The 20,254-nt window shown below is 53.0% G+C and overlaps 8 protein-coding genes across 8 annotated transcripts; 4 read left to right on the forward strand and 4 right to left on the reverse strand.

The window, feature by feature from the left end:
* Nucleotides 1-36: 36 nt before the first annotated feature.
* HD553DRAFT_304646 (uncharacterized protein) lies at nt 37-2,479 on the forward strand. The gene is made up of 11 exons (XM_046179037.1): nt 37-257; nt 332-425; nt 490-529; nt 621-741; nt 820-894; nt 970-1,096; nt 1,166-1,204; nt 1,278-1,619; nt 1,689-1,752; nt 1,838-1,889; nt 1,951-2,479. The coding sequence occupies exons 1-11, from the start codon at nt 167-169 to the stop codon at nt 2,409-2,411; spliced, it is 1,506 nt and encodes a 501-aa protein (XP_046039762.1). The 5' UTR covers nt 37-166; the 3' UTR covers nt 2,412-2,479.
* Nucleotides 2,480-7,363, reverse strand: HD553DRAFT_291917 (putative U2 snRNA binding protein). Its single transcript, XM_046178391.1, has 16 exons — nt 6,976-7,363; nt 6,728-6,905; nt 6,131-6,644; nt 5,889-6,067; nt 5,462-5,820; nt 4,983-5,395; nt 4,840-4,917; nt 4,615-4,778; nt 4,341-4,553; nt 4,110-4,278; nt 3,917-4,036; nt 3,645-3,851; nt 3,458-3,583; nt 3,038-3,396; nt 2,844-2,973; nt 2,480-2,771 (listed from the first exon to the last, which is right to left on the reverse strand). The coding sequence occupies exons 1-16, from the start codon at nt 7,205-7,207 to the stop codon at nt 2,556-2,558; spliced, it is 3,657 nt and encodes a 1,218-aa protein (XP_046039763.1). The 5' UTR covers nt 7,208-7,363; the 3' UTR covers nt 2,480-2,555.
* Nucleotides 7,364-8,201: 838 nt separating this feature from the next.
* Nucleotides 8,202-10,761, forward strand: HD553DRAFT_101519 (uncharacterized protein). The gene is made up of 9 exons (XM_046176374.1): nt 8,202-8,343; nt 8,418-8,698; nt 8,768-9,473; nt 9,541-9,709; nt 9,771-9,866; nt 9,935-9,949; nt 10,012-10,038; nt 10,101-10,367; nt 10,425-10,761. The coding sequence occupies exons 1-9, from the start codon at nt 8,294-8,296 to the stop codon at nt 10,698-10,700; spliced, it is 1,887 nt and encodes a 628-aa protein (XP_046039764.1). The 5' UTR covers nt 8,202-8,293; the 3' UTR covers nt 10,701-10,761.
* On the reverse strand, nt 10,612-12,749 carry HD553DRAFT_101516 (uncharacterized protein). The gene is made up of 2 exons (XM_046176373.1): nt 11,941-12,749; nt 10,612-11,828 (listed from the first exon to the last, which is right to left on the reverse strand). Exons 1-2 carry the CDS (start codon nt 12,573-12,575, stop codon nt 10,823-10,825), a joined length of 1,641 nt encoding a protein of 546 aa, XP_046039765.1. The 5' UTR covers nt 12,576-12,749; the 3' UTR covers nt 10,612-10,822.
* Nucleotides 12,716-15,150, reverse strand: HD553DRAFT_347706 (uncharacterized protein). Its single transcript, XM_046183317.1, has 5 exons — nt 14,318-15,150; nt 14,081-14,195; nt 13,406-13,954; nt 13,201-13,290; nt 12,716-13,137 (listed from the first exon to the last, which is right to left on the reverse strand). Exons 1-5 carry the CDS (start codon nt 15,076-15,078, stop codon nt 12,925-12,927), a joined length of 1,728 nt encoding a protein of 575 aa, XP_046039766.1. The 5' UTR covers nt 15,079-15,150; the 3' UTR covers nt 12,716-12,924.
* A 506-nt stretch (nt 15,151-15,656) lies between these two features.
* HD553DRAFT_291919 (kinase-like domain-containing protein) lies at nt 15,657-17,252 on the forward strand (the record flags this gene model as incomplete). The annotated part of the gene is made up of 6 exons (XM_046178392.1): nt 15,657-15,802; nt 15,870-16,228; nt 16,286-16,504; nt 16,573-16,691; nt 16,772-16,961; nt 17,023-17,252. The coding sequence occupies 6 exons, from the start codon at nt 15,657-15,659 to the stop codon at nt 17,229-17,231; spliced, it is 1,242 nt and encodes a 413-aa protein (XP_046039767.1). The 3' UTR covers nt 17,232-17,252.
* Nucleotides 17,253-17,854: 602 nt separating this feature from the next.
* HD553DRAFT_304659 (NUDIX hydrolase domain-like protein) lies at nt 17,855-19,110 on the forward strand. The gene is made up of 6 exons (XM_046179038.1): nt 17,855-18,045; nt 18,129-18,169; nt 18,283-18,352; nt 18,428-18,573; nt 18,645-18,726; nt 18,822-19,110. The coding sequence occupies exons 1-6, from the start codon at nt 17,929-17,931 to the stop codon at nt 19,062-19,064; spliced, it is 699 nt and encodes a 232-aa protein (XP_046039768.1). The 5' UTR covers nt 17,855-17,928; the 3' UTR covers nt 19,065-19,110.
* HD553DRAFT_304662 (mitochondrial import inner membrane translocase subunit TIM9) lies at nt 19,111-20,154 on the reverse strand. The gene is made up of 5 exons (XM_046179039.1): nt 19,986-20,154; nt 19,846-19,891; nt 19,652-19,765; nt 19,477-19,558; nt 19,111-19,348 (listed from the first exon to the last, which is right to left on the reverse strand). Coding segments are annotated over exons 1-5 (264 nt in total). The 5' UTR covers nt 19,988-20,154; the 3' UTR covers nt 19,111-19,328.
* Nucleotides 20,155-20,254: the final 100 nt, after the last annotated feature.

Consider the following 20,254-nt stretch of genomic DNA (forward strand, 5'->3'; position numbering starts at 1 on the left):
CTTTTGCGAACTCACTCCACATCTGCCCGGTGAGATCGGAGTCAGTGTTCATATACTTTTATTCTGAACCTCGTCTCATCCCGGATCTGCAAGTTTGGACAGCTCTTTTAGGTCGCGAGTTTGAGCTTCGAACGACCAAAACGACCTCTATCGAGTGCCGCCCACCATGAATGCCGAGGTCATCAGCTCCCGCAAGAGGCTGGGTCAGGTTGGCGCCAGCATTTTCTGGTGCTTCACGACTGCCGGGGTGGTATTCGGTGAGAGCAACAGGGCCTGAGCTCGAGATGGCCAAGTGTGATCACTGACATACCAAGGACTTTGCGCGCATCAGGTTATCCAGCGTTGAAACCGGTGCTCGTGGACTCAGCGGTCTACTCGGAGCTCTGCGAAGATGGCGTCAAGTATTGTGCAGCGAGCGATACAAGGTAAAGACTATCAGCCTGCGCACCGTCCTCATCTCTGAACTTTTCGGGTTTTCTGCTCATGTAGGATGAATTTCATGTTCACCGTAGCCACTGTTATCACCAATGTGAGCGCCAGCTCGTCTTACGGCCCGTGACGAAACTGTTCCACCTCCGAGCTGTCGCTGATGGTATACATCTCCGTATCGCATGAAATAGGGCTCGGCATTGGCTGTCGGATCTATGCTAGACTGGCAAGGACCTCGCTCTACAACAATTGCCGGGGCTATGGTCTTTCTTCTCGGTAACTTTTTGTTCGGTGTTCAGAAAGTCAACGGGGGTGAGTCCGCAAAGGTATTTTCCCAAACTACGCATATCCTATTAGCTGATGAACGTTCGCCTTATCGCTGGGAAACAGTTTTTGACACTTATCTCATCGGATACAGCCTCATAGCTCTCGGCTCAGTAGCCATATTTCTATCGCAATTCCATCGTAAGCCTATCGCTCATATTTCGCCTGCGAAGCCATCATCTCACTTTCGCGCCTGATTCGCTCCGCAAACGACAGTATCAAACGCATTCCCGCAGTACTCAGGGGTCATTCTGGCAGCCCTGACGGGAGCGTTTGACAGCAGTAGCGTGCCGTACTTGATCTACCGGGAAGTGTTCTTTAAGCTGGGTGAAAGACCTAGTCTGTGAGTTAGCATGCGACGATTCCAATTCTTCGGGTTGACTTGGTACTGACAGGGTCTATCGTCATTCAGCCGGACGTTCTTCTGGCTGTACACCTTATTGCCTATCGCGTAAGGAGCTATCCGCGTCAGCAAGCGTTTTCCAGGGTCTTGCTTAACGAGTTGAAGCTGTGTCTATTTTCAGAATCATATTGCAACAAATTCTGGCAGGTCCAAAAGAGATCTACGTCCGGACTGTCACTCCGGACCCCTTCGTAACCCTCGCAGACGATGATGATCTGGATGATCTCGCTCGGGCGCGATCACCCCGCAGGGTATACGACGGGGAACAGCCTGTCTACACCCCGTCGGCTGATCCAGTTGCGTCTGGATTCTCAAGGCTGAGTTACAACATGCCTACCAACCCGAATGGGTATGTGGACGAAGACGAGAACATCGAGATTCTGGATCACGGCAAGGGGGATTTAGTAGTTGGCGCCATGTTCTCAAAGACGCTGAAAGAGCAGTTGAGCAGTGATTGGTTCTGGTAAGCTTAGCCTCCGCTAAGCTAAGACGAGTCAAAGGGCGCGGCTTAGCATTTATGATCTACTTGCAGGATCATATGCGCCTACTTATTCGTTCAGATGTTGCGAACAAACTATTACTTGGCTACAGTGCAGGTATGAGCCAGGGAAAAAACGGTGCCTTGGAAAATCATGAGCAGCCAGACTCACCGTGATATCGCGTCTCCCCCCGTGATCGCAGTCGCAGCTAGAGTACTACACCGACGCTCTATTGGCGGACACCTTGACCAGAGGTGAGCAATGGTCATGTGAACTGTGTAACATGACAAGTGCCGATCTTTTTGCGTCGTCCAGCTTTTACCGTGCTACTACCACTCGCGGGAATCGTAGGGATCCCCTTCGTGGGGAAGCTGTTAGATACGCGGCCGACTATCGAGACCAGCTGGATCCTGCTCGTTTTCGGCGTCAGTTTCGGTATTCTCACCATCATCCCGCGGACCGTTCCTCAATTGATCGGAATAGGCGTCCTGGTCTTCAATCGACCTCTGCTTTACACCTACCTAAGCGACCTTTTCGCTAAAGTTTTCGGTTTTCAAACCTTCGGCAAGGTATACGGATTGGCGATGACCCTGTCGGGCATTGTCGGGCTACTGCTCACTCCATTCGATATCTTCACGAAGGACCATGGTGGTAACTTCACGCCGATCAACATCGCGCTGATGATCGCTGGATTCGTAACGAATGTGGGGTTGACGGCGAAGCTGTATTTCCATGTACGCAAGGGCAGGATCGCCTTGCCGTATGACGATCACTAGTGCTCAAGACGGAGGAAGGACGGGATACAGAACGGCGCAATTTGCCACCAAAAGCATTAGACATGGGATTGCGCAATTGTCATGAGATCGTTCGTTAGGTTTTGTCATACAACATATGTCTCGGCGGGGCAATTCGCCTACCGCTCAGAATGCACTACTCGTTCTGAAGCTTTCCACCTTTTTCAAGACGTCGCCGACGGTCCTCTCCAAATCGCTTGCCACCTGCTGTTGCTTGCTGTACGGCAGGGCAGAGAACGCCTCGCATAAATCGCCGTCGACGACGGATTTTACTGGCACGTAGTATCCTCGGTAGGAGATGTGACCTCGACCGGTCAGCGATACGCCAAGGGTCCGCATGTGCTGAAAGGTTAGGAGGGGCCAAGTATCAGAATGTGTACTCGGTAAGCCTGAGATATTTATCCAGAGGCTTACCATTTCCAGCGTCGACATGAATTCGATGTCGTCTTTGGTCTGGAAAGGAATGAGTGCGCCAATCGACCCGCTGATTGTCGTATACACCAAGACGTCCCTGCCACCGGATACTAAAGCCACCTTGGTGATACTGAAAAGAACGATCAGTGATCAGCTTGGTAGCCCAAGAACAGCGCTAGCTCGAGGCTACTTACGACGTCACCACGCTGCCAACGTAGTAGTGCATCAGAAGACTGGTCTTGTGCGCGGCACCCATCAAGTAGCTCTTCTCGTGCATGATACCAGCACCGGTGGGATCGTCGTCGACCGACTGACTGACGTGATCGGGCAGCCGGTTGATAAAGATATTTCCAAACTTGTCTCCACACGCCACCGTTTCGTAATCCACCATTTGGGTAGCGGTGATCCACCTCGTCTGCGTATCGTCAGCAAAGACCAAGAGTTGTCTCGTGGGGATAGCCTTGTAGGCGACAAAGAATGTCGACTCCTGGATGTCTCCTACAATGATCCTGGTTCCCTGCACGTTCAACGTTAGGATTGCAGTAGGGAAGGTCTGTGGTCCAAGATGTAGTCAGCTAGGTAGAACCATCTTCTTGCAGTAGGTCTGAACTCACGTTGTTCTCGCACTTTCGGAGTAGCTGCTTCTTTCCGAGCTCATACAATCGCAATGCCTTGCCGACTCCTGCAACCAGATGCCCTTGGAAAGCAGCCAGAGCCATCGGAACATCGTCGACAGGGGTCTGGATATCGACAAAGAAGTTAAGAACGAAGCCTGCGGAATCACAAAGAGCTTAGACTTGCCTTGTTCACAAACTCGAGAGATCGGCCGTCATCGCTGATCTTGTAGACCCTTAAGAATCCCTTGCTGCAAGTGCGAGGTGCGATAGTAACCTCGACGGCGGTACCTACTACCAGCATGATCTCGCCTCCACGCTCGGCAAATGGCACAACAGCGACGCTGAAGGCAGCCTCGTTCTCGTCAAGATCGATGGTCTGTAGAGATTCGGCCTGAAGACGATGTGATGTCAATCAGCGATGACTGTCCATCAGTAGAGAGCCTCTGTTTAGCTCACCCCAAGCGGATCTACGACCCGAATCAACGATCCCCATTGCCCTGCCTCAGCTTTGGGCCGACCGAACTCGGCAGCCGGGAGTTCAAATACAGACATATCAACTTCCTTGCCCTTCGAGGTCTATACGGAAATATGCGGAAATGTACAGTGTTTAGCTATGTTCATGCTGTTTCGCGCACATACACCAGCATACCTTTTCGCCGAGGATCCTGTCGATGGCAGCTTGGCCGTAGCTGCGGTGATCCGTCTCGACGATGTAGGACAAGGGGTGGTAAGGGTGAGAGGAAAACCTTCGCGGGGTGTAGGTGAGGGGAATGACATCCTGCTTGAGTTTCAGACCAAGCTTGGGGATCATGAAGATTCTATATACGAATCACAAATCAGTACACATGATTTGACGGGAAGGCAAAAAGCTCTAGCTTACCGAAGTGTGTTGCCGGTAATACCGATCAGTCCATCGGGACACAGCTCTGCCGAGAACGATGACGCGTGCTCGAGCGTATCGTAAATTAGCGGCGTGAACTCCAGACGGTCCTGATATGTGTAGTTCAGCCAAGCCCGGCTAGACAATGCCATGACGGCCGGAGAACCATGTACGGTGGTCCTGAGTAATTTAGCTGGCTGTGATCCCAGGAAGCTGTCGTGCCGACCCTGTAAGTGTCTTGTAGATCATTGTGGTCTGTAAAGGTGTGGCTCACCGCTGTCTGGTATCGGTCAACTCTCCGTTGACGGGGTCGACAACGGTCCTCAGCAAGACACCGGTCTGCAAACCGATGTTCAAGAACAAGGTCGGCCTGTTCTTGTCCACGGTAGTGTCGAAGATCTCGGCAAGACAGATGGACGTTGGAGGGGCCGTCAAAGCCTACGTGAGGGTGAAGACGGTGAGCGAGGTTCAGAATGACTCTCTCAGTAGAATCACTTACCTGCAGACTGAGTGTCGTAAATGTGTTCTCCATCTCCATCGAGATGATGTGGACGGTTTGGTTCTCACAACCGACAGCCTGTAGGGAGCAAGTTTGAATACAGCCGGGACTGGTGAGCAACAGAGAGGAGGATATCGGCTTACGAGGAACGGCGCCCTCTGCCTTCCAGCCGGGACTTCACCAATGCTCAAGCAAGTTGCGTTTGCCGGCAAAGACTTTCGCTCATCAAACTCTCCCAAAGTGCCGTCGGTATCGACCTCGAAGTAGATCAACTCGGCGGTGTTCAGTGCGAGAACCACCTGTCGCTTGTTGGTAGTCGCTGCAATGACCTGTGTTCCAGGGGGACACGACCAATCGTTGATTGTCTTGTTTGGTAGAACGTGTCGAAGACCAGTAGGGTGGACCTGAAGCAGCCCGGAGTCTCGAAGTTGCTGTACAGCTATTGTGGGACCTGATGACAAGAACCCAGTATCGTGTACTTCTTCGATCGTTTCGCCGATCGTTAGCACCAACGTTCCGTTGACGAATGACAAGACGATGTAGGTGTCGTATTCGTCTGCAAAGCGATAGAATTAGCCCCGAACCCAATGGATAGCGCTGACAATGCGATGCACAAACTCACCCTCTTCGTTGACCTTGACGGTCCATACAGCGTTGGGCGTTCCGGGAAGACCCGAGTTGACCAGTTCTTGAACATCGAGACCGTGCCTCAGAGTTCGGAACGTACTCCTCGAACCACGTCCACAAGCGGCCAGAATTTGAGGAGTGTCCGAGGCTACGCCCAACAGATTCGAGATCTTGGCGTCGATAACAGGATCGAGCGAGTCCATTGAATCGGTAAGGAGCAGGTTCTCGAGTGGTCGAGGGGTAAAGTAGGCGAGGGGCAAGGCCTCGTCGATCATTCCGTTGTTGCTGTAGTTCGACGAGATCCATTCCTCGTCGGCCTCATTGTCACCCAAACCTTGGAAGTGGTAAAGGTTGCTAAAACAGAGATACACGATGATATCAGTTGACATATCCTCGCGATTGGAGTAGCGTACCACACGTACTGGTTACCAAACTCGCTCGCAGCAAAGAGGTAACCGCTCTTCAAGATACACAAGCTGGTCGCTACGGGAATCGTGTCGAAGTATTTGATTCGCATATCGATGACCTCTTCGTCCTGATGCTCGATAGTGACCTTGAACATGTCTCCATCCTCGCTTTGAAGCAAGAAGAAAAAGGCGCCCTGATGGATATCTCTCTCAAGTCAGCCTAAGTGACTGGCAATTCGCAATGGCTGCGCACGAACCTTGATCTTGTGCATAACGGCTGACACGATAATCAACCCCCTTGGCTCGGCATTGGCATCAGCTAGGGGGTTCCGTCGTCTCGGGATAGGTACCCGATGTGCCGGTACATCCATGTTCTTCCAGATGATATGATCCTCACAACAGACTAACACCCCCGAAGGTCCGTCAAACTTGTCCGTCGTTGCGTTCTGTCCACCAGGGACCTGTACGAGCAAATTGGCTCGAGGATCCGTCGGCTCGCTCCACTTCCTGACCACGTGATTAAGACCCAGGTCGAGCTCGTAGAACGTCAACATCTTTTCCGCCCGCTCGAACGCCTCTCCCGTCCAGTCGGCATCGCTCTCCTCGTAGCTCGTCTCGAGACATGCATACATCGGGTTATCGAACCCGACATCCACTCCGATCAAGGCTGAGATGATGGCGTTTTGTTTGTGTGCCTCTAATGGCGATGAAGGGAAGAGCTTTCCCTCGCTATTTCGATTCAAGACGTAGACCAATTTTGATTTTTCCAAGCTGCGGATGAGACGTTCATTTCGTAGCAGAGCGAAGATCAGCCAACACGAATGGAGAGACGTATAGAAGCAAGGGAGACTCACGCTCCGAGCATGATACTACGGCCTCTCGGGTCCACTCCGAGCCATTGCCCTGGTACCATCCTCCTTGCTCCACTCTTCCCATACGGCTCTTTATGCAGCACCTCGAACCTCGGCGACGGCGTCAAGTGGAATTCAACAATCGCCAGGTTCCCGGAATCCGACCCGATGATCAGGTAATCTACAGTAGCGAGCTCCCTCATCAACGGCCAACCCACAGACCACAAGGCGAGCGTCGCTGATCTGCTCACCTTTTCCCTGTCCTGTCAATCGGAATGGTACCATGCTCCTGATGCCCGCAAACGCTTCCGAGCTATACAGCGTGTCCATCCGCTGCGTCGTCTCGTCCAACTTCAAGATCTCTACCCGCGTTCCACCTCGACAGACGGCAATCTCCTGTTGCTTGTGGGTCCCTGAGAACCCACCGATCACCGCGTGGGTGATCGAGGTGGGTGGCTGAAGTGTGAGATTGAGGAGATGCATCTTGAACAGTCGAAGTTGTTAAGGGTTCCTCTTTTGGTAATGTTATATCGCGAGCTTCCCTCGTGAAGATTTCGGAGAGGCGAACAAACTGGTGACTTCTACAAGGAAATACTTCGGCTGATTATGTCTGTGCGCACAAAGACGCTTCGATGCAAGCAACCGAACAAGATCTGGCTGAACATGTCGATCTCACCAAGATCGAGGAGATGAACCTCTATCGATGGGTCATTGCGCATGGCCGGCTGCGCTTGATCGACGCGCTTCTACGTGTCAATCGCGTCAGATCCCTTCTCAAGGTTGTGTTTGGCGAGAATGCCATGTGGGCAACAAGTCCTTTTTTCGCAAGAGCCTGGCAGGCCTGGCAGATGTACGTATGAGTAGATATGTTCATCCTCCTGGGCCCCAATACATAGGAGGAAATCGGAGCGGTATATGACGATCACGAAAACGTTGCGAATGTTCACGTATCTCGCGTTGCGGTGGCAGGCAAAGAGAAATGACCATGCCTTGTAACAGCACTGATTAGGGTTACCGATATCTCTTCTGCACGCTTAAGAGCGTACAGCTCGAACCAATTAACAACAGGTCTCTCTAGCTGATCCATCGAAAGTCCCGTTCTCAGGCATATCGACGGGGGCTCGCGGCCGGGTGTTTCACTTTGCCTCGATTGCGAGCAAACGTCCAGCCAAAGGGCATCCCGATATTATGAGTATCAAGAAATCTTTTCTGACCTTTGACCCGCTCTCAGCCCCTTGTGCACATGCTGAAATGTCACGACTTGGCGTCGTAATGGTATTTGACGAACGTGTCCCGCTGTTGAGACTTTGACCGTTTCATGTTTCGCCCGCGTTGATTTGATCGCGATTGCCTCGGCATTTTCGGTCAAACCCGAAATCGAAAGGAGGGTGACAGGACGGTTTCAACCAAAGGAACGTCTCGTTGGTTGGTAGACGGCACAGAGGGTATGTCATTATTATTAAATAGACCCCCTGACTACGAACCTTCAATCTAGTTAGAGTCTGAGGGAGACCGAGTCTGGCTGAATATAGTGAAAGTCCCCCGTTAGCCTCTTGTCAAGCGGTCACCATGTCTGGAAGATCGGAGAACACCTCGTCGGTGGGCAGCGATCCAGCAAGGTCAGTGGGAGAGACCAGCTAGCGAACGATGTTTCGGCTACGGCCCTGATTCGTTCTTATTCGGTTCAACTTAGACCTCCGTTGATGGACAGTCCTATCAAGAGGAACTTTGACAGCAACATCACCCCGTCGTCCACGCCTCCCCCCCTTCCTCCCAAAGACGCTGGTACCTTGCCTTCCCCTCTAGTCAAAGCGTTCCAGGACGAGAACACCGCTATACTGCCGGTCTCCAAGCCTGCCAATGTCTATCAGCATGGCAGTATCGGGAGGAACACTCAACGGTTGAAGAAGCTGCCTTCCTTGCACGAGATCGGCAAGGTGTACATCGAGAACGGGGGCTCGCCCGTGAGCAGATGTAGGTATTGCCGCAACAGACTCGATATTGATATTCTGGCTGAAACTCGGTCACATTCCTATTTCGCAGTCAACCCGACATTTCAATCACCATCCGGCACTCTCTCTTCGAAGAAACCTACTCTGGATAGACTTTTACCGGTAGCTTCAACCCCCTCCCAATCGAACCACAAAGAGGCCGACAAGCTGTCCAAGACTCTCAGCCCATACACCGCCGACCTTTCCGCAGAGAGTCCGAGCAGACTGAAGCTCCCTTTGTCAGCCTTGACCAGGGTGGATACCTTTGCGGTATCCGACAATACTGCGAAAGGAGGTATGACGAAGACGACTCCCAATAACGGAGCAAAGGAAATCGCTGTGCCTGCTCCTAGAGCTGTGAGGCAAACCATCCAGATCCCCACGATCGATCCGAGCAAGGACGAAACTACCCCTCATATCAGCGCTTCCATGTCTTCGGCTCTCCCCACTCCCCTCATCACCCCACAAGACGGCAAGAACCTCGGCGTTCCCGATCAGGTCAAGATTATCAATCGGCTTGGCCCCGGCGAATCGGTCTCACCCGCCGATGTGCCTGGAGGAAACTACGTCAAGGGGTACAAGAACGTTCCTAGCTGGAGAGAGGTTGTTGATATCAGAAGGGCACAGCAGAGTGGCGAGAAGAGGGCGAAGACCATGGAAACTCCAGCTCTTGCTCAGACCCCTCAAGCGACTTCGGGCGTAGCCGCTTTGCCTGAGCGAGACGTGAAACACGGATTACATCCGCTTCAACATACCTGGTCGGTCGCCGCGTTCCGCTTGTCTGTGCCACGGTAGCCGCTGTGCTGACTGCATGGTTGTAAACAGGACGCTCTATCATGACACAGGCAGACCGATCACCGACCAAGACATGTTTGTCTCCCAGAGCGGTACGACCTTGTCGATGAAGCTAGGGAGGACGATTGGGGACGAGAAGAAAAACAAGATCGAGATGGAGTTCGAATCGAGGTTATTGATCCTGGGAGACTTTCGTACGGTAAGTCAGGTCTAGATTCGCGGAACCAGAAACCTCGACTGACATGGCATGCTTGGAACAGGTTGAGGACTTCGGCAAGACGTTCGGTCAAACACCAGATCAGAAGCGCAATTACCCCTCACAAATGAACTCCGGAAGCAACCTACATCTCTTCAAAGTGAGTTCATATAAGCTGGGTAAGCTGAAATCATATCGATGCTGATATAAGGATGAATGAATCGCCAGGACGGTATTCGACCCGTAAGTGGTTGACATGTCCTCGAGAAGCGATGTCAAGCTCAACAAGAAGTCGCGATTCTTAGATGTACGAGGACCCAGCCAACAAGCAAGTGAGTCGCAGACAGTTGGATCTTGGCGCAACAAGGTAGGATTGATGGAACCGCTTCTTCAGGGTGGTCGGTGGACGTTGGTCTTACAGAATCTCCCAGGACTATTGGATCGCGTTTGGCAAAATCTAGTCTGCGGAATGATCGGAGAACAGATCGACGAGGGAGACGATATCTGCGGGGCGGTCATCTCGATCAGGCCCAAAGTGCAGAGGATTCAGGTCTGGGTGAGGAACAAGAACAACTTCGATACAGTCGAACAGATCGGTCAGACGCTGCTGCGAGTACTGGACATTGCCGAACCCAATGTCGTTACCTCGTTCGAGTTTGCGGTAGGTCGACAAGCAGTGTCTGCAAGAGAGTAGCTGCTTACGACCACGATTCGTCAGGGCAACTTGGGTCCGCCTGCTTCCGATCGTCCTCATCTGCAGATCGGCAAGGTGATCAAGAACGGTCCGAGGCTGGCGCAACCGCATGGACCACCCGGAGGATTTGGAGCGGCCTCTCGCGCATCTTCGCTGATGGGTAGTGCACCCTCGAGCCGCCGCAATTCGCCTACTCAGAGCGGTTTCGTGAACCCTTTCGCCGGACCACTCGGAATGCCCCAGCCTGGATCGCCCAGGACGAGCTCGCTGAGGTCGGGACGCTCCGGTGGCACCGGATGAGAGCAGCTTCTTCATAGTCTCACATGCTTGATTACATGTATCGTCTGTGTATAGTCATCGAATCAAGCATGTTTATAAGCAGTGTTGACAACATGAGGATCTTGATGCGGCACCCCTTAGCTTCAGATCGCTGCAGGTAACGACGCGTGTTCTCGTCTTGGGCTCGTCCGCCCCCTTGGCGTCTCATCACCATCCCCTCTACCCCCGAGTTCTCTGCTCCGCTCATTCCTCCCACCCATCTGCAGTTGGCTTAACCGATCCGTCAACCCGGCATGGCTCAACCCCTCTCTCCGTTCCTTTGGCGTAGCGGCTCCTTCGGCTACCAGATCGTGGACGTGTTGATATCGATACTGCTCGACCGCACTGTCCTTCCGTAGGTATTCCGGAATCTTGCCCTGGTCCCGCATCTCCTCCTCTTCTTCCTGTCGATGTCGCTCGCGCCGTTCTCCGGGGGTCTCTTGTCGGCGCATAGCAGCCGGGATAGATGATGATGTGGACGAAGAAGAGATGTAAGACGAAGCAACGTCGTCTTCGTCGGTATCATCATCATCTACCTCCATCTCGCCATCCTCCTCCTCCTCCTCTTCCATCTCTTCCTCGGGCTCTTCAAGGATGATGCTGTCGCTCAAGCTGCTTCCAAACACGTCGCTCGAAACGGACATGTCGTCGTCGTACTCCTCATCCTCGTCACCCATGGCTTGATCCGGTGCATCTTGTAAGGGCATGGTCATACCTAGGCCAGTGTCTGTCTGACCGAGTTCAGAGCTGGGAGGATCGAATTTCATACGGGAGATCAACCCGTTCCTATTCCGTCCGCTCGGGCTTGTACCCGAGACGTTCGAGTCTGGTACGCTGAGGTTGCCGTCTGTGTGTGCCACTGCTCGAATAGGGACCGCCTGGCTTGTTGAGGAGGAAGAAGGAGAAGCCATATTCGACGCCGCCGCATTCGAGCTCGAGGTAACAGGCAATCCAGCTCCAGGACTAGCTGGCGATAGACCCGCTCCTGATCCTGATGCGCGGGAAGAACTCGACGAGGCGTTCGAAGAGGAAGACATCCTTCGAGCCTTTTTCCACAGCTTCTTGGTCCCCTTTTTTACTAGATGGTGGATCTCTGGGGGTTCTTCGGTTCTGAGTCGATGTGATCCGGGGGAGGGTTTCATGCGGAAGGGATCAGCTCGGATGGTAGCAAAGGAGAAGGTTGACCGTGATTAAAAAAAGAGCATGACGTGGAATCACTCACTGGTTTCGCTGCTGAATGTTTCTCTTGTACTCTTCCCACTCTTCATCCGTCATCATCAACACCTGTCCCTTGCCCTTCCCTCCCGCACCCCCACCGCTAGGTCCGGAACCTCCTCCACCGAGCCTACCCGCGGGACCTCCCTGAGTCTTGAGCATGTTACTTCGCGCGGCGACTCCGAGAGTGATCGAACGGCGTCGCTCCAGCTGAGGAACGTGTGGGAGGGGAGCGAACGAGACGAGAGGTGATCGGGTCGAGCTTGAGCGATGTAGGCCAGATATCGAGGAGGATGAAGATGCGGATGAAGCAGCGGCACCGACAGAACTCCCACGTGATCGACGGTTGAAGGTCGCTGCTGGTGGACCGGGTTGACGGACGTTGCTCGACGGGACATCCTTGATGGAGAACGAGCTCTTGATGGCGCTGGCCACCCTAGATCGATTGCCATTACTGCCATTCAGTGCCGCCAATTGCGACGCGGGTAGGCAAGAAGGATCGTTTCGGTTCAAGAGAATCGATCCTGGAGGTTGGGTGGGTTGCAAAGATGGGTTGGGCGGGTCTAGCAGTGATGACGAAGAGGTCGAGGCTGTGGTTGATTGCGAGGTCGCGGATTGGTGCCTCGCGAGGTCGGTCGACATGTTGTCACGACTATCCAATGCGGGGAGATCGTCGTCAAGGCTGGGGCGGATGGAGCGTTCAGATGATTGTGAATAGTACGGTGTAGCTAGTAGTATGTTGAAGTAGCTGACGAGTTTAAGGATGAGAGCAGAGTGGCCTCTAGGGATTACATGATCCAAACCTGGGCCCGTCCTTGGCCCAGAATTCCCCCTAGGGCAAGCTAGCAACTACCGCTTTCGCTCTCGGCCGTGTGGGGCAATCACGATCAACGGGAACAAAAGCGAAATCCAAAAGTCACGTGACCTTTCAGACAATGGCCGCCGGCGGAAGGGGGATGACTATATTCGGATGATCGCGATCCATAATTAATCAACCGCTCTCATCCTGCACATTCCCCGGCTGTGCTCCTGCCACCACCGACGTCGTCGCGGACTCGACTTCGGTGATCTTATTGAGGGTCCTTTCCATCTCCTCGGCCTGCCCGGGCACCAGCTCGACACCGTCAAAGAAATCGTTGTCCACGATGAAATCGATCGCTTCCGTGAGCGTCAACAAGGTCTGTTGCATCGGTCTCTCCAGCATCTGTCGAGCATGTATTATGAGCGCCGTTCTTTCAAGCATGTCTGGATGAAGCAGGATACTCACGGCACCGAGGAGACTGGGCCGGGCGAACGGATTGATGGGGATCGATTCCACTGACGTATCGATCGCCGGCTCCCTTTCCTTCCCGCTCGCCTGTATTGCCGGAACGCCGTAAGAAGAGCCATATCAGCTGCCCACCCCATCCTTACGTGACGTAACCTATAGCGAGACCGCGAGAGATCTGCCGGCTGCCTATCCAGACGCTCACCGTATGTTCATATCGACACTTGTTCCCAAACTTGCACCTCCCCGTTCGAGCATAAGACCTGCAGACAGCCCGTCTGCCTGCAGAGACCATGCTGGAGTCGGCTTCATTCGTTTGTAACGAAGCCTTGGTAGTATCGATGGCCGCCACTCGAGTTCGGACGTCGTGCGTCTCCGGTGGGGCGTCGTCATCATCGTCCTCTTCATCCTCGTCGTCGTTCCCGGTGTCGACAGCGTCGCCTTTCTGTGAAGCCTCTTGATCCTCCTCATCCTGGTCGGAGTCAGTCGATCCGTCTTCACTAGACTCCTCCGAATCATCATCGTCGTCCTGCACCTCTTCCTGGTCGTCCCCCTCTTTGATTCCTGCTCGGCCTCCATATCCGCTATCTCTGCCCCTCTGACCTCGCCCTCTTCCCCTTGTTTGCCCTCGCTCGGCGAGTCCTCGACCACGTCCAGTACCTCGTCCACGTCCCCGACCTCGACTTCGGCCATTGTTGCGTCCTTCGTTCGGGTCCAGCTCGCCTCTGTCGATTTTCTCCTGTCGTTCTTTCTCCTATGGGAATCGAAGACGATCAATGCAAGCGTACAGTGTCATCCGGTGTTCAGCCAATTGTCCTCAGAATGTCGTTTGCTATCCCCAGGCTTGACGCAAGGTCATGACGGGACCCTACCGGCTTACCTTTTGAGCTACCCTTGACGAGGTCGGCCAACGAGCTTTTCGCTCAGCGATCCACCGGGCAATGTCTTCGTCCGTCTCCAGCACAATCGAGGTTCCCGTGATAGCAGGACGTGGACTACCGGGGATATCATCAGTTGAAACAGATCGCCGACAAGTGCAGATGATGGTATCGATATCGCTCAGATCAGCCTCATCATCTGGACGCCGTGTACCATCCCCCTCGAGCCCGAAACTCACCCTCCAACCCGTCTCGCAGCCTCTTCCTCCTCCTCGCTGACCTTGACCTTGTTACTATCCTTGAATAGCAAGTGCCGATCCTGTTCATGCACGATCACCTCTTTATCAGGTCCCACGTACGCGCAGCCGGGGGAAGTACAGTTCCTCCAGAACCCTTGTGAGGCTTCGGACTGGCCCTTTCGAAGAGGAAGCTTGGTACGTGTAGGGATTGTTCCGCTGGCAGTAGGAGCGGCATTGAGTTTCGGTTTGATATCTGTCGATGGCGCGGGATCATTAACTGAAGGAGGGTTTGGACGGGCTCGTTTAGCCGGTCGAGATGATTCTGTATTGGAGGACGGGGTTGGTAACTTCGATGTCGTGGCGATAGGCTGCGGTCCTGGTTGAAACCGCTGTTGCTGTTGTTGTTGAAGGTAGGTCGCAGAGTAAGAGTACCCCTCGGGCGTGTGCGTAGGTATACCGTAGACGGGTTGTTGAAAGATGGCCTGACGGAAAGCCATGGCCGGGTTGTAGTGTCCCTGAGGAGGCAGGTAGCCTGGTATAGGTATGCCCGTCGGTGCGTACATCATCGGCGCCGGTTGCATAAAATTCTGCATCATCGGTAGACCTTGAGGAATGTGTGGTTGAGAATATGAGGGTGGATGTGATGCTGCAGATACGGGGATACGGTTCGTCTGATACGTCATGGGGTTGGCAGGCAACGAAGGGTGCGGGATGAGTGGTTTCGAGCCGCCCTCGTTGCGGGTTTGTTGTCGAGGTGGCATAATGGTGGGGTTCTTGTGTGATCGCTTTCAAGCACAAGTGGTCCCTGGCTGGACAAGAGCGGGATTTGTACATCGAGACGTGAAATCAAGACCAGAGCACTCCTGAGGTCGAACGAGGTCCGTGAGCGACACTTTGAATGATATGATAATTTCTAGATTTGGTTCCGAAGATTTACCCCCGGAAAGGCGTTCCTCCTACGAAACCACGTGACGATGAAGTCGGTGTGTCATGCTGACTGGCTAGCATCGTCACCCAGTAAGGTCGTCATTTGTTATAACAGACTACTGGCTGCACCTTTACCGAATGACTGCGTCATTGAATGACGAAGCTACCAGTCAGGCGTTTGCGAAACCTATATATATGGGCAGCATGCAACCCTTGGTTTGCACACGAGATCACTGCAACGGTTCAGTTGTTCCTTACATTGCGCTTGATCCAGTCTGAATCCTTGCGTAGTCTGCTCAACATGGAAGAGCCGACCGCTCCCACCGTCTCCCCACCCCAAGCTTCCGCTAATCACACCTCCACCAGTACGGAACGTGATGTCAGATACTCGTACACCAGGGCTCGTCCTGGAATGGAAGAGTGGCTGAAACCGAATCTGAAAGACTTGACGTACTTGAACGTGTCTGTCGGACAGCGCTTCAAGCAGGGAAGATACGTTATCGTTCGAAAACTAGGATGGGGATCCTTTGGTACCGTATGGTTGGCGCGAGATCGAAAGTAAGCGCACTCTATACGTCGTTAGAACAATCGACGCATGCTGATGACGTTTTTGCCACTGACACAGAGAAGACAACTACGTAGCATTGAAAATCCTGACGTCTGAAGCGACCGGGATGTGCAAGATAGGCTCTAGTGATGAACTGGTTTATGCGCAACAGATTGTGGATTGGGGACCACCCGAAGACTGTTCGCCACCATGGAAACGCCACATCGGTCGCTGTTTGGAAGTCTTTGAGCATTCTACCGAGGCGCAGGTCACTCACGCGTGTATCGCGATGGAGCCTTTAGCATGGGATTTGTTCGAACTGTCGACGCGGAGTATCTCCTCTTGGCATCTGCCTCTCAAAATTTGCAAGAACGTCGTTCGACAGCTACTTGTCACTCTGGATGGGATCCATCGGGACATGGGGGTCATTTTGGTCGGTGCGTCGCCTCGAGACGGTCAGCGAAACGGTGACCCTGATTCGGTTTGCGACGCAGACCTCAAACCCAACAACATCCTCATTCGCCCTCAAGAGGTCCTCCCGATCATCCTCGACGAACTTATCAGCGAGCCTCCCGAAGTTCGCATAGAAAATCCGGAAAGATATCCGGTCGGTTTGGTCCGATACGACTCCCTTCCTTTGCCGCCGACGAGGGGCGCAAGTGAGTACAACCTCGCCGACCCACTCGAAATCGTCATCGTGGACTTTGGTCGAGGTAAGGTCTAAGGAACGCATCATAGAATCGTTCACGGCTGTTTATCGATACCCGCCTCTTCGCTATAGCTCGGAAGCCAAACCAGATCTTCCCGGAGGATATCCCACATTTGGCCTACCGTGCACCGGAGGTGTATCTCGGTTATCCGTGCGATACATCATTGGACATTTGGGCATTCGCCTGTGTGGTGGGTGACAGGGTTTGGAAGATGAGTCATCGTTCAGCTAGAAGGTATAAACTTATCGCGTACCATCCTACTGCTCCTAGACTTTCTGGTTGGTTACCGGGTTCCATGCGTTTGACTGGCGTTTCGGCGGTTGGGAAGACTCCGAGACGGGTCTCGAGTGGGGCCTCGGCGACATACAGCTCGGATGCATGGCCGACAAGTTCGAACGGAAGATTCCGATTGAAATGAGGGAGAAAAGTCAGTACTGGGACAAGTATCTAAATGAGGAGGGTTAGTGCATCGAGTGCGAGCAGTAACCGATGCAACGGGGCTTATCTGTGAATCGTTCCAGGAAACTTCTTGCATTACAACGTCGGGAGTGAAGAGCGAAATTTGAAAGAGGAGATGATCTTTAACAATAACTTGGAGGGCCTTCCCGAGATTCCCACTGAGGAGATTGAAGGGTGGCACAAGTTCCTGTTGAGATGCTTCCAATTCCAACCGGAAGCGCGTCCTACAGCGGCCGAACTGCTTCAGGATCCCTGGCTGACCGAAGACTGAGCGGGACGGGCTCGCGCGGCGGATGGTTGTCTATCGAGATATCGAAGTGTCGGAGCGACAACGTCGAGGATTCTAGACAAGTTTCCTTGTAGAAATCACCGACCGATCTTGTTCAGCCGGATTCGGCAATCGTCACTATCCTCTTCGAAGCTTCTTCCCCCCGATATATATGGAAAGCCATGTTGCTGTGATTGCAGTATTCTAAAGAATCAGCGTTCTAGGGTCCAAATGTCCTCCCAAGTGAGAATCTGAGAAGTCATCTGATACTGTCTGAATCGGAGTCTTGATCGTAAATGCTCGAGGGACCGCGCTTCAGCGATCAACATCCGCGCTCGATACTTAGAACCACATAAGTTTACCATGAGCGCCATGCACGCGTAATTCTCATCCCCGCCAGTTCTCCTCCGAGATGTCATGCATGCTCGTTCAGAGAACCCGATAGTCATTCGAAGATCGTTGCGATTGATCGAGCGCCGTAGAGTATATTCGACTTTCTAGGTTTGTTTCCGATGGTTTGTCTCCGAAACACCTCGGCCGGCGGGCTCGTTTGCGAGAATCACGATCATCCACTCGACGCCCATCTCCTCCTCTATCTGTTCCAAGTAGTCGTCACGCCTCTCCCAAGTCGGCAAGAATGATAGTCTAGTACGTGTCACGTTCTCGTATACGTGATCTTACCCTGCAGGACCTAGCTGTCATGGGCTCGTCCGACGTGATCGCCGAGGGTTCCTACCCAGCTCCTCGGCAATGGCTAGATGTCCCCGCAACAAAGGACTACTCGCTTGTGTTTCCTATAGACAGGTCGAAACACAAAGTAAGCTTTCAGTCTGAGTTGAGCTTGCATCTTCTATCAGGCTGAGGCAAGTTTATATCGAACTGATCTTTCTCGTTTGCCAGGTCTTACTTGGGCTCAAGAAGCGAGGCTTCGCCAAAGGAATGTGCGAGTCGATCCTCTAACCTCGATCATGAAGCTTCAGTCCTGAGGTAGATCTGGTCTGACAATCAATAAATCTGATGATCTACGGGAATATCCTTCGATCACGACTGGCAGGTGGAACGGGTTCGGCGGGAAACCTGAGCAAGGGGAGACGATGCTCCGATGCGCAACACGAGAGTTGACCGTAAGTCCTGACATCCGATGGAATTGCTCATCAAATTGGATGCGTTCAGTTGAAATATCTCTCATCCATTTGCAGGAAGAATCAGGCCTCATCCCTACTCGATTGATCGAAAGGGGCACGCTCCTGTATTACTCGCAAAACGCCCTCATACGAGAAGGAGGGGACCACGCCGTAAGGGTCTGGTTGTACACTTGTGAAACATGGACAGACGAACCCATCGAGTGAGTAGACGCAGATTAGTCTAGCTGATCGACTGCAGGAAATCCAGGTCTGACTGTGTGCGACATGATAGAACAGAAGAGATGCAACCTGGATGGTTCTCCTTCCCTGAGACGCTTTCCCAACCGTTCGATGCTCTCCCGTGGACCGAGATGGTAAGCTTCATCGAACCTCCCGGCCGTAGTGATTTGCGGTCGCTGATGTTCCGATTGTCTGCATTGATGTTTTTGCGCTCCCTCGACTGCATCAGCACCTGGAATCCAGACTGTTCCTCCCTACCTTGCTCCTCCTCGCTCCCGATCTCGGCCAAACCCTGTCCGGCCGAGCGGATTTTTACCCCTGCGACCCAGACTCCCAGCTCGTTCGGAACTTGACGGCCAAGGGCGAGAAGTTGGACTTGAGCAAGAAGACGGTCCTTGGAGACTGGGTGATGGGGAGGTGGGTGTTTCGGGTCGAGTCCGCCAGTGGTGAAGATGAAAGTCAAGGAATTTGAGGTGAACAGGGCGGATCTTGACCGACAAGAACGATCGCTTGTCGGATAGATGTTTTATCGATGTGATGGAGATGTTAAAAAGTGATATGATACAATGCGACCTCTGTCTAGCTGGAATCCTCCTTTTGGCCTACGTCCGTCTTCCGCCTCTGTCTCGCTGCCGCTCTTTGTCAATGCGTCATCGTCAATTGAATGTATCTTGAAACAGTCCGCTTCGCCTTTTTGTTGTATATTCTACATGTGACACGTTTGCTTCGTCTTCGTCTACTTTCCCTGCATCTGAGCTGCATAGTCGAACAAATACATGACACGATCGGGTCAGCGTGCCCTTTCGACCTTCGTGATATCCCGCATTGTAATCGCCTCGATAGGTCAAGGCGATAAAAAAGGAGGGCAAGAACGCTGTACTCACCAGCGTTCTGTTCGGCAAACCTGGCTCCTACTCGTTCGCTATGCTTCATAAACTTGTCTACGCAGTTGGTCGTGCAGGTCGACTATCGTGGACGCAGGACATAACAGGTAAACAATCCCCAGGTCAGCGTCTCGGAGTATACCGATGCCGGCCTTGGCAAGCTTTCGAAACTCACCTCCCGACCGGTCAAAGCCTTGCTAGTAAAGTCGGTGATACAGGTGTTGAAGCATCGTTCTACGAGTCCCGAGTAGAGCTTCATAAAGTCTTGCATCTGCTTCTTCTCGATGATCTGATATCGCGTGAGAATGACTGGAGGTTGGTACCGGCACAGGAATCAAACAATATGTCACAAAGAATAGAGTGGCCGACCTTGTTCATGTGGGCGGCCTCGGCCGGGTTCAAGTTGTTCATGTCCCTACAGAGAGCATCGCAATGAGGCGTCAGAGAAGAGTGGTTAAAGCTGAAGCTCGAGCTCGAGCTTTCCGATGGTGCATGTTGCGATGCCTCACATTTCGAAGGGTTTACTACTGTCTCGTTGAGGTTTGGGTATGGGGCCAAGGTACGTTTGGGCTGAGAGTTACAGAGGATCGAGATTTCTGGAATTGAAGCAAGTTTGAGAGATGGTCGCTGATCGCCAAAAACCCAACTGGAGGGTGAGGGTTTGGTGTACGTAATCAGTTGGATCCGCGATGGCTCTGTACACAAGTCACGTGATCTTGGTCATGGCCGAGCTCGGTTATGGGACGTTGACCGCGTTCGAGGCGAGTAACCGGAGGGG

Source organism: Filobasidium floriforme (assembly GCF_021052385.1).
Source record: "Filobasidium floriforme strain CBS 6241 chromosome Unknown HD553scaffold_2, whole genome shotgun sequence".
NCBI lineage: Eukaryota > Fungi > Basidiomycota > Tremellomycetes > Filobasidiales > Filobasidiaceae > Filobasidium > Filobasidium floriforme.

Excerpts from the sequence above, each read along its gene's own strand:
- HD553DRAFT_304659 (XM_046179038.1), top strand. The coding sequence starts at position 17,929 with ATGGGCTCGTCCGACGTGATCGCCGAGGGTTCCTACCCAGCTCCTCGG. Across the intron at positions 18,046-18,128 it reads TAGACAGGTCGAAACACAAA|GTCTTACTTGGGCTCAAGAA; the intron begins GTAAGCTTTCAG and ends CTCGTTTGCCAG. Across the intron at positions 18,170-18,282 it reads CGAGGCTTCGCCAAAGGAAT|GTGGAACGGGTTCGGCGGGA; the intron begins GTGCGAGTCGAT and ends CACGACTGGCAG.
- HD553DRAFT_304662 (XM_046179039.1), bottom strand. Across the intron at positions 19,559-19,651 it reads AGGCTTTGACCGGTCGGGAG|TCGACCTGCACGACCAACTG; the intron begins GTGAGTTTCGAA and ends CGTCCACGATAG. Across the intron at positions 19,349-19,476 it reads GTTTGCCGAACAGAACGCTG|CTCAGATGCAGGGAAAGTAG; the intron begins GTGAGTACAGCG and ends TCGACTATGCAG.
- HD553DRAFT_101519 (XM_046176374.1), top strand. The coding sequence starts at position 8,294 with ATGTCTGGAAGATCGGAGAACACCTCGTCGGTGGGCAGCGATCCAGCA. Across the intron at positions 8,344-8,417 it reads GTGGGCAGCGATCCAGCAAG|ACCTCCGTTGATGGACAGTC; the intron begins GTCAGTGGGAGA and ends GGTTCAACTTAG. Across the intron at positions 9,710-9,770 it reads TCCTGGGAGACTTTCGTACG|GTTGAGGACTTCGGCAAGAC; the intron begins GTAAGTCAGGTC and ends TGCTTGGAACAG.
- HD553DRAFT_304646 (XM_046179037.1), top strand. The coding sequence starts at position 167 with ATGAATGCCGAGGTCATCAGCTCCCGCAAGAGGCTGGGTCAGGTTGGC. Across the intron at positions 426-489 it reads TGTGCAGCGAGCGATACAAG|GATGAATTTCATGTTCACCG; the intron begins GTAAAGACTATC and ends CTGCTCATGTAG. Across the intron at positions 530-620 it reads TAGCCACTGTTATCACCAAT|GGCTCGGCATTGGCTGTCGG; the intron begins GTGAGCGCCAGC and ends CGCATGAAATAG.
- HD553DRAFT_347706 (XM_046183317.1), bottom strand. The coding sequence starts at position 15,078 with ATGCCACCTCGACAACAAACCCGCAACGAGGGCGGCTCGAAACCACTC. Across the intron at positions 14,196-14,317 it reads GCTGCGAGACGGGTTGGAGG|TCCACGTCCTGCTATCACGG; the intron begins GTGAGTTTCGGG and ends TATCCCCGGTAG. Across the intron at positions 13,291-13,405 it reads AGTGTCGATATGAACATACG|GCGAGCGGGAAGGAAAGGGA; the intron begins GTGAGCGTCTGG and ends CCGGCAATACAG.
- HD553DRAFT_101516 (XM_046176373.1), bottom strand. The coding sequence starts at position 12,575 with ATGTCGACCGACCTCGCGAGGCACCAATCCGCGACCTCGCAATCAACC. Across the intron at positions 11,829-11,940 it reads AACATTCAGCAGCGAAACCA|AACCGAAGAACCCCCAGAGA; the intron begins GTGAGTGATTCC and ends ACATCGACTCAG.
- HD553DRAFT_291917 (XM_046178391.1), bottom strand. The coding sequence starts at position 7,207 with ATGCATCTCCTCAATCTCACACTTCAGCCACCCACCTCGATCACCCAC. Across the intron at positions 6,645-6,727 it reads CGTAGTATCATGCTCGGAGC|CTTGGAAAAATCAAAATTGG; the intron begins GTGAGTCTCCCT and ends TCTCATCCGCAG. Across the intron at positions 4,037-4,109 it reads ACAGGATCCTCGGCGAAAAG|ACCTCGAAGGGCAAGGAAGT; the intron begins GTATGCTGGTGT and ends ATTTCCGTATAG.